Here is a 10480-nt window from a genome sequence, read left to right as displayed (position 1 = left end):
AAGAGACTTTGGCCAACACTCAGGACAACAATACTTGATTCCACATATGTAGTGTTTAAGAAAATTGAGATTATATGATGGTGTTGTTGGCCATACTATATGTGTATGCTATGTAAGTAGGCAGGACTGTCTGATTGGCCCTACTGGGCAAAATATATTTAACCTATTATTGAAAGCATTCATATTAATGGCTTTTCAGGAATGAAAAAACCCTCAATTGAACTGATTTTTAAAGGTTGGAGTTGACTATCTGGCCTCCACTTGGAATTGGAAATCTTAGCAAAAACCTGAAAGCATTTCCACTTTTCTTTTCTTCTCTATGACCACTTCATCACAATAGATGTGGTTTTGTTTGATTTGGATGAATATTGTTCTAATAGAAAGGATTGGGAAAGATATGTATCATTAAATGGCTTTGGATGCATGGGAAAGCTGGGATAAAGCCTATTTCAACTCATTTTCAATAGATGGTTTGGACTATCTGGCCTCAATTTGTAGCCTAATATCTCAGGAAAAACCTGGAGAACCACCCCACAAAAAATGGCACCCAATGGACCAGTATTGCAGCCTGCAGAAATAATTTATATATTTTGGAAAAGGACCCCAGACACCCTATGACAGCTTTGGTATGATGGTATGAAGTGACATCATACCATCTGGTATGGTATAACAGGACATGGTATAGTATGGTGACATGGTATTGGTATGGTATGGTAACATGGTATATGGTATGGTAACATGGTACTGGTATGGTATGGTAACATGGTATTGGTATGAGTGGGGTATGGTATGGGTTTTCCATTCCATGGTACCATGGTATTGGTATGGAGCTCATATACCACCCCGGAATGGGTACCCCCAAGGTACCCTAAATCAAGGAATTGATGTACCTCATAGGTACCCAAAAATGGGTGACTGAAGTGCTCTAGTCTTCAATCTACCACCGTCAAACCATTTATTCGGGCCTTTGAATGGGGTTTCTGCTCCTAACCAAATACGAGAAGCTGCATCATTTTCATCTTCATCCGCACTTTCCCTCGTCTCTCTTTGTTTACCTTTGGAGGCTTGACGGTTAGAGGTCCCTGGGAGTTGCTCCTTGTCCGGTATGAAAGCTTTCTTCCATGTAGTTGGTAGAGGAAGTATGTTCATCCACGATTTACCCTGATTCAGAGCGGTCTCCGCTTGCTCAGACAATTGTTCGTGGTGATTTGGAAATTTCTGGTACAAATATCGTAAACGCTGATCCGCTGTTTGAAGGGTACTCAAATCTGAGTGTAATTTGGGTAGAGTTGAAACAGGAGATAGCGGAAATTCCATTTGCGGGTCATTCTGGTATTGTTGCATGTATTTGTTAAGTGTACGATTTCCTAGTTCCAAACGTCTTTGTATGGTCGTCCAAGCAACATTTAGTTGAGGGAGACTAGTTGTACCCCTTAAGATGGGTATTAGGGTATCCCCTGGGTCAACAACAAAGTGTTGAGTCCATTCCTCTATCAATCCTGCAGCCTTCTCTACGAAAATTTGTAGTTCCGTTGATATCTTAATCAATCCCTCTAGAAAATCATCCGAAAGTTTATACTTTGTGATCCCTTTATTTGGGTCCTCCACTTTCTCGACCAATTCAGCTTCCAATTCATCTTTAGTAATTAATATATTGACCCAAGACTCAGTAGAAAGCTCGTCATTCTCATCTTCCCCGGAGTACTGAGCTATAAGCTTCGCCATCGGTGAATCCTTATACGTTGAAGTACCACCTCTCGTTATTACTGGAGTCTCCATCTCCTGTCCTTCGATTATAGTATCGAATCCAGGCGAGTTAACGACGGGTTCTGTAGATGAAGTTGTCGCCAGATATCGTGCGGGATCGTCGGTAGTTGACTTCCTCAAAGTGGATGTCGTTGAACTGGGTGAACTAGAGTTATCAACAACTCCCGTGGCTGATACTGTCACGTTCGAAGTAGTTGGTCTTGACGTTTGAGCCGTAAATTGGAACGCCGTTAGTGGGGATGACGGTTTTGTGGTTGACGTAGTCGAAGAAGAAGTGGCGGTAGATTTAGGAATGTTTGTGGTCTTAGGGGGTCGATGACTTGATGTCGTGCTAGTTTTGGCCGGCAAAACCGATTGTGATGAGGGTTGTGATTGAGTTTTGCTGTTAGGCTTGGGAGCCCTCGAAGATTTAGGAAATGAATACAATGGTTGGCTAGCGCCTTGTCGCGATGTAAGTGTTGTAGTGGGGGTAGCGGTATGGGCAGTAGAGTCTGACGTGGCAGCGGGATTAACTGCTGGCGCCTCGTCAGATCTCGATTTTCTCTTGGTAATGTAGTCGGCCAGGGCGTCGTAGTATCCCACAGTGTCCACCCTTATAACAGGTGTTCTGTGAGGTACAGGAGGAGTGGGTGGTCGAGGCTACGACGTAGGGTCTGGCGAACGTGAATATAGGTCTTGTTACTATGGTGTGAGGACTAATCGTCCTTCGTGCGACTTAGTCCTTTGTTCACGAACTCTATGCAGAGATCGCTAGTGCTTCGGATGTCCATTGCGCGATATCTGCTCTTCCTCAGGAAATCCTCGAAGAAGCAGAGTTCGGGAAGAAAGGCCGATGGATATTCAAATACCTCTAAGAGAATATTCAATGATCTCACAAACTCAGATCACTTACTTTGACTCAAACAGGGGGCGCAATACGACGCTGCCGCACGACGAGCGAACGTAGTGGTGGTACGATGAATAGAAAAAAGATGTCACTACTACACGTGTGCTAGTGTGACTAATGCGAGTTGAATCGTGACAGTCATTAAGTAAGCGCAATCAAAACAGTCAAAGAGAATATAACGTCGTAAGAGGGAAATTACCACAGGAGACTTGTACAGGTACTGGGCATATGTCACACACACTTAGCACGCTGATAAGGCACAGCAAGCTTTCTCCACAGTCAAGGCCCCAACTTTATATAATGCCCTCCCTGCTGTTGAAGCTCTTTATGCAGCTTGGACCAACCACGTGAAGAAAGAAAAGTATGCATTTTTCGAACCAGCTCTCGATGCAGCTGCTTCGAAGCTTGATGAGTATTATATGAAAACTGCAACTTCTGATGCTCATATTATTGCGATGAGTATGTCTCAGTCAAATTGTAAGAATTTTCTAACCCTTGTATCTGTAGTCATCAATCCCAAAAAAAAAAGCTCTCCCATTTCAAGAAGTATTGGAAGAAGGATGAGTATAACGAAGTGGTGAAGCTTATCAAGGCGAAGGTGTGTGTTCCTATGCTTCCCCTTGAATTTTCTCTGAACTCCATGACACAGTTTATTGAACGTTATGAATTCCTCCATCGTACAGCGCCCTCTTCAGAGCAATCCAAGAAGACAAAGAAATCACACAAGGTCAATGGCCTCATTTGTGACAACATTGAGACAGATTTGGAATACGAAGGTGATGAAGAGGACAACCCATTTTCGGATCCGACAAAACCATGGAGGGGAGAGTTCCTTCGCTTTCTCAATGCAAGGGACGTGATCCTGGAGAATATGGGAATCATTGAGTGGTGGGGGGTAAGTGTCCTGTTCTTTTTTTTGACATCCATTCACGAAAAAATAAGGAACACTCAGGGACATATGGCCAAACTTGGACATTGATAGCACGCGACTACCTGCCCATCATGGCCTCATCCATTTCGAGTGAGCGAGCATTCTCTTCTGCAGGGATTGCCATTAGCAAGCAGCGTAATTGACTCAAACTGGATGTCATTGAGGCCCTTCAATGCCTGAAGTGTTTGTATAAAAATGATCTCATTTTTCATGATGTGCTGCTTTCCTCAACGATAGAAAAAGATCTCAATGGGGAGGAGATTTTAGATTTAGATTTTCAGGCTGATGAAATTGTCGCGCAGGCTGATGATTTTTCGTGGGACCAATTAGTACTCGACGTTGATGAGGACGACATTGTACTAACTATGCAATTCTTGTCATTTTTTTTAGTGCAGGCCGTGGCCTGAGCCCGAGCCGCCTGTGGCTTGGGCTCAGAGCTCGGGCTTGAGATTTACAAAGCCTGAGCTCTCGAAAGCCAGGCCAAAGCCACAGCTTCCAGGCCAAGCCGGGCCGTCACATCACTAGGAAAGACCCTGACATAAATAAGAAAGAAGAGGCCATGAGATGTGATCATAGAGGTCCTTGACACCTCCAATTATGAGCCATTCACCATCAGGTAAAGCCAGAAATGCAATAACCACAGGATGTGGATCACAGAAAGTATACATACCTCCAGGATGAGAGAACAATTGTAAAGTGTGAGTTGTAGAGGTAAGCACCACTGTTGAGACATCATGGTTGGTACACGGAAAGTAGTATCAGTGGAGAATAATCACCAGAGGTGATAATAGAAGTACACACCGCTCTGAAGACAGTGGAGTCCTTACGCCCAACCCACGGAAAGTAGAAGTAGTAGATGAGATGTTGTGCTTGACACACAGAAAGTAGTAGTAGTGGAGAATAATCACCAGAGGTGATCATAGAAGTACACACCACTCCAAGGACAGTGGAATCATTATGCCCAACACACGGAAAGTAGAAGTAGTAGAGAACAATGACAAGAAATGATTGTAGAAGTCAAGACATCATGCTCAATACACGGAAAGTAGTAATAGTATAGTAGTAGCGGAGAACAACCACCAGAGGTGATCATAGAAGTACACTGTACACGTCACTCCCAGGAAGATGAAGTCATTGTGCTTGATACATGGAAAGTAGTAGTGGAGAACAACCACTGGAGGTGATCGTAGAAGTACATGTCACTATCAGGAAGATGGAGTCATTGTGCTCAACACATGGAAAGTAGAAGTAGTAGGGAATGACCACAAGAAGTGATTGTAGAACCCAGGATGGTTGAGTCATTGTGCTTGCACATGGAAAATAGTAGTGACAGAAGAGAATGACCACCAGAAGTGAATCATAGAAGTATGTGCCACTCCCAAGATGGTTAAGTCATTGTGCTTGACAACACGGAAAGTAGTAGTGACAGAAGAGAACAATCACCAGAGGCAAATCATAGAAGTATATGCCACAAAGTAATAGTAGTAGTAGTAGAGAACAACCACCAGAGGTGATTGTAGAAATACAAGCCACTCCCAAGACGGTTGGGTCATCGTGCTTGATGACACGGAAAGTAGTAGTGATAGAAGAGAACAAATACCAGAGGCAAATGGTAGAAGTACACGCCACTCCCAAGACGGTCAAGTCATTGTGCTCGACAACATGGAAAGTAGTAGTAGTAGAGAACAAATGCCAGAAGCAATTGTAGAAGTACACGCCACTCCCAGGATGGTCAAGTCATCATGCTCGATACACGGAAAGTAGTAGTAGTTGAGAACAACCACCAGATGTGATCATAGAAGTATGTGCCACTCCCAAGACAGTCGAGTCATCATGCTCAACACATGGAAAGTAGTAGTAGTTGAGAACAACCACCAGAGGTGATCATAGAAGTACGTGCCACTCCGAAGACAGTCAAATTTTAACAAAGGGACAGAGTGTCCGAGGTAACACATATGTTGTGCAAATACCCCAATCGTGATGATTGCAAAAAGTACTAGAAAACACAAAGCATGAAGGAAATGTGTAAAAGGAGACAAGAAAGTGGATGGGGAAGATATGGAAGGTGGTGACTCACCTTAGCTGGTTATGCCTCGAGCCTCTATGGGAAGTAGTCTTCGAAAGTCCGGTTAGGTCCGGTTATTGGGTGCCTAGGGGCTCTAACCAAGACCAATACCAGTTAGCCTTTGTCCTGAAACATAAAATAACCTAACCGGACCGCAACTAACCGGTTACAGTTGGTTATTTGCAGTTACTAACCGGTTAGGGCCGAAAAATAAAGAATCGGTTATAACAAGGCAAATATGCTTATATGTATCTTGATAGATATTATTTCTGCATATTCTAGCTTTAAAACAAGCCCAAGCACGCTAAAATCGGTGAAGAATTGACATATTTATGCAATTATCCTTGAAAGTCTACACATTTGAGTGATATTTTAGAGATTTGACCGTAACTTAGTCAAATTTTAAGTGTTTTCGACGTTCTCAAGTGCATTTTGAAGGTGTATAATAGGGCTGGTTATAACCGGTTATTTAACGGTTAGTTAACCGCAAAATAACCGGTTATTCCATTTTCGAAATCAACTAACCCTAACCGTGGTTAGGTTAGTGTTGCAGTTAGGTCCGGTTATTTTCCAGTTATTTTCCAGTTAACTAACCTAACTTTCAAACACTAATGGGAAGTTTAGTGGTCCTGACAAGAGAGCAGCAAGATGCCAAGCTCAAGAACAACAAGATGTTGGACTTTGGTGACAGTGAATCACAATCAGTGAAAGGCAGGATGCCACACTCAAGAGACAAGATGTTAACCAGATGCTGAACTTGTGGTGACCACCAGAAATGAATCACCAATGAAATATCGGCAAGACACTGAACTTGAGAACAATAAGACATTGAACTCATGGACAGGTAACACACAGGCATGCAAATACCCCAAGGCCATGAGAGAGAACCGGATTCATGCATGAAACACAAAGAATCTGCATAAAGGCAAGTAGAAGGGGAAGTAAGAAAGTATGGGACACACCAGGATCACCCAAGTATGTGCTGAGCGGCATGACCAAAGAAAGTAATTGGCATATGTGGGACATGTAGACCATGACAACTGTCAACAGCATATGCAAATCTTGCAAAACGACTGAATGTATTCAATCTCCTGCTGGTCAATTTGTATCAGTGAGGAAATCTGAAGAAAGAAAACTCAGCAGATTTATCAGCTTGTGTAGAAAGAAGGCATGAGATCTAGCATGCTAATGGCTAGCTTATGATGTCTTCATTGAACTTGGAGACACAGAGAACTTGGAGATACAGAGAACTTGGAGACACAGAAAACTGCAAGATCACTCTTGTTCTGTGTAGGTCTTGCAAGTTGCTATTGGCCTTGCTTGGTGTGAATTCGTGGCAGAAGGATGCAGTGGGCAAAGCTCAAAAATTTCATCCTTAGCTAAGTGAGGAATTCAGGCGGCATCAAGAGCAAGATCCTGACATGCAGAGCGATGAGAAGAGCTTTGAGCTCGTTGTGGTTATGAAAGTGACTAACTCACATCTTTCCAATTCTGACATTTTTTGGAATCTTCGGCCTCAAGGATGCCTGACACCATTCTCTGCATACCCATTCATCACTTGCTCATACACCACACAACCCCACCCACCTCTAACCTTCTACCGCCATTCTGTCACTCCTGATCTGTGCCAAGGCTGGCCAACACCTGTCACTGCAAAAACCTTCCCATTTGCCACCATCGAAGCCACAAAGACCTGTCTGATTGTGCTGACCCTGGACCCAACTAACCCAAGTCAGTGTATCTTACCATTGGCAATATCTCAAAAGACATTCGGCGTCAAGCAAGTTCACATGCTACAATTCTCATCGGGTACCTGCCTGTAGGAAAGTTTGACTGCTTTACTGAAAAGGTGTGCCAGGCCATGTGCTACCACACCTTTCACCACTGCATCTCTATCCTAACAGGATCACTTGTTAGTGCAGGCACAAACAGAGTGGACATGACTTGCCCCAATGGGTTTGTCTGATGGGTTTGGCCAATTCTTGCTGCTTACATGGCAGATTACCCAGAGCAGTGCCTTGTTGCATGCTGTATGGAGAATCGGTGTCCTATTTGCAAAGTGAATCCCAACCATCGTGGATCGCATGAGGCCACTCTGCTACGAGAAACCAAGGAAACAGTTGTACTCCTTGCGATGAATGAGACGAATTCCAAGGACATGAAATTCAAAGAAACTTACCAGGAAATCGGTCTATGTCCAATCTACCCACCATTTTGGGCTTGTCTACCTCACTGTGACATCTTTCAGTCATTCATGCTGGATCTGCTACATCAACTGCACAAAGGTGTTTTCAAGGACCATCTCGTGAAATGGTTAGTGTTTGGAAGTCCGGTCTCGTGACTGGAAAAAGACCGTAACCAGACCGGACCAAGACCGCAAAAGACCGGACCTGCGGTTACGGTCTTTTATTTTTGAAATGTAAAGACCGCAAAAAGACCGGTTAACGTGAACCGGTCTTGACCGGTTTGGACCGGTTTTTTGTAGCCCCTTAAATACCCTTTAAAACGCACCCAAGAACGTACGATTTGGTAAAAAAACGAGAGAGATATGAATTAAAATGTAAATTACTTTGGGGAATAATAGATGTACCAGACTTATTTTATAGAAGCACCAATACCTAACGGGATTTAACGTTCTTGGGCTCGTTTTGAAGCTATTAGAGATGTTAATAAATTTACCGATTCATAATTTTAAAATATTGGCCTAAAGACCGGTCATAAACCGGTTAAAACTGATGCAGACCGAAACTGGTCTATAGACCGCAAAAAACCGCGGTCTGCGGTCTTTTTGCGGTCCGGTCTGGTCTTTTGACTTCTGGGGAAAAGGCAGACCGGTTACGGTTACGGTTAACGCCCCTGGGCATCAAAAAACCGGACCGAACCGGACTTTCAAACACTACATTCAAGAAACAAGGCACGTCGAACACATGTCGCCTGCCAAGTTGCTGCCAAGGCCATGGTTTCTACGGCTCTATCAGGTACTACAGTCGAAACCCTCGTAACCCATGCATCAGATAACCCATAACCCCTGAAATCCCATGCCATTTTGGATCCACCAAGTTGGTGGGTGGGGATTTGCATACCATAACCCATAAGTCCGTGATAATCCATAACCCATAGCCCTTCGTGGGCAAAACCCATAGGTTTTTGGACCCTAAGTTAGGGTCATACCTACCAAAAATGGTCATAGAACCCCGCATTTTTCACTGTTTTTTCATGACACTCAATAAAATTTTTATCTACATTAATAAAATCCACCACAACACCAAATTTATTGACCTGCTGATCACCAAATTCTCTGAAATCAACTTGCAATGCCCCTCCTCCCCAGATCAAGCTTCACTCGATCACGAAGTCAACACTGTTGAATAGAAATACATCAATGATGACTTGCCCCAATGGTGCTGATTGTTTTACTTCCAGTCCAGCAAACAAAGAAAATTAGATTTTCTCGAGATTTCCATGATTTTTTGAGCGCTTATTTTTTTCCCACCCCCTCCAACCCATAACCTCTGAAAACCCATAGGCTGGACTGTCCACGGAAGGGTATGGGTTACGAGGGTTTCGACTGTATATGTCTGCGTAACTATGCCGGTCTACAGCAACCTACCCCGCCTATGTGGCCCTAAGTAAAATTCATATTCTATGTTGAACTACGTAATCACACTGTAATTACCAGGACGGACAAGAGTCGACACACACACACAGAAATGAAATACGACACACCTGTCCAATGTTCAACACATTGATGGCAAATGTCGGTCACTTATTCAGGAATGTGTGTCGAATCTTATCCATACTATTTCGATAAATTCCGCCACAATGTTCCCTTTTTGGATTGAAAATCTGATGTGTGACGGCCAAATTAGATATTGAGTACATATACACCAAAAATTCTGTGGTTAAGTCGAAATCAGCCTCTCCATGCTCACGTAAAATTTGACATTATAAGTTTTATTCCTTACACTACTTACTATACATTAAGTTATACGTAGATTCTAAGAGAGGGAGCAACATCGCGACCCCGGAATGTACCTACCAAGAATTCTCACCGTCGACAGCCTTGGGTGTCAACATGTGGTCTCCGCGGCCGTGGTCGAGTGAGACGCAGTGGTGGCCTCGTCGGAGAGGGCGCTGGCGTTTTCGCTGTCATTCGGGGCTGTTTAGTGGGGAGGCGCATGGTACGCACCTGGCTGCACAATGCTGTATTGCCTGTTGGTTCGCCAAGTGGCGCTGGGTCCTCGTCGATGGGCCTCAGCGCTGGATTCCGTCTGTTGGGGCATTTTCGTGAGCTGATTCCGTCAGCGTGGGTGGTTTATCCTGGGCGCTGAGTTGTTGCCGTGGGTAGTTGGGTGGTTTTGTGTGCGTTTTCACAGGCGGTTAGTCGTAGTCCACAGGTTGCGTTTGCGAGGGGAGTTGATCTGGGGGCGGACGTGGCGTGAGGTGGGAGGAGCGCCCCGGCTTTGCCCTGCTGGGCATTCGCCAGGTAATGGGAGGTGGGTTGTTAGCAAATACGGGGCTGAACAGAGTCGGAACTCACCTGAAGGGGCCCGTAACCGTTCTCTCGGTCCTTGTCGGCCATAGCAAGGGTGCGAGGTGAGGAGGAAGAGAGCGCAGGGGGTGGTGGGGCACAGGCAAGCAAATGGTGGTCGTGGTGGTGATGAGAAAGCGGTCGTGACCGAGTCGTGACAGCGTTCATCACGCTCGTAACGGAGTTTCGAATTTATGCACGGCACACTCGAAAATGCGAAATCACGAAGAACGACACATTGTTACCAGGTGTGTCGCTTCTCACATGATGTGTCCTACTCCTCATCTGTGTGTGTGTGTC

At 44.5% G+C, this 10480-nt stretch overlaps 4 protein-coding genes across 4 annotated transcripts; 2 read left to right on the top strand and 2 right to left on the bottom strand.

The window, feature by feature from the left end:
* Positions 1 to 891: 891 nt before the first annotated feature.
* LACBIDRAFT_333841 (uncharacterized protein) lies at positions 892 to 2537 on the bottom strand (the record flags this gene model as incomplete). The annotated part of the gene is made up of 2 exons (XM_001888508.1): positions 892 to 2374; positions 2503 to 2537. 2 exons carry the CDS (start codon positions 2535 to 2537, stop codon positions 892 to 894), a joined length of 1518 nt encoding a protein of 505 aa, XP_001888543.1.
* A 571-nt stretch (positions 2538 to 3108) lies between these two features.
* Positions 3109 to 4109, top strand: LACBIDRAFT_333840 (uncharacterized protein; the record flags this gene model as incomplete). The annotated part of the gene is made up of 6 exons (XM_001888552.1): positions 3109 to 3112; positions 3136 to 3251; positions 3303 to 3548; positions 3596 to 3674; positions 3822 to 3940; positions 3975 to 4109. The coding sequence occupies 6 exons, from the start codon at positions 3109 to 3111 to the stop codon at positions 4107 to 4109; spliced, it is 699 nt and encodes a 232-aa protein (XP_001888587.1).
* Positions 4110 to 7642: 3533 nt separating this feature from the next.
* On the top strand, positions 7643 to 7990 carry LACBIDRAFT_312979 (uncharacterized protein; the record flags this gene model as incomplete). The annotated part of the gene is made up of 1 exon (XM_001888551.1): positions 7643 to 7990. The coding sequence occupies one exon, from the start codon at positions 7643 to 7645 to the stop codon at positions 7988 to 7990; it is 348 nt and encodes a 115-aa protein (XP_001888586.1).
* Positions 7991 to 9964: 1974 nt separating this feature from the next.
* LACBIDRAFT_312976 (uncharacterized protein) lies at positions 9965 to 10231 on the bottom strand (the record flags this gene model as incomplete). The annotated part of the gene is made up of 2 exons (XM_001888507.1): positions 9965 to 10117; positions 10190 to 10231. The coding sequence occupies 2 exons, from the start codon at positions 10229 to 10231 to the stop codon at positions 9965 to 9967; spliced, it is 195 nt and encodes a 64-aa protein (XP_001888542.1).
* Positions 10232 to 10480: the final 249 nt, after the last annotated feature.

Source organism: Laccaria bicolor, genomic scaffold (assembly GCF_000143565.1).
Source record: "Laccaria bicolor S238N-H82 LACBIscaffold_56 genomic scaffold, whole genome shotgun sequence".
Taxonomy (NCBI): domain Eukaryota; kingdom Fungi; phylum Basidiomycota; class Agaricomycetes; order Agaricales; family Hydnangiaceae; genus Laccaria; species Laccaria bicolor.
Note: the sequence above shows the minus strand (reverse complement) of the source record. Positions and strands in the feature narration are given on the sequence as shown.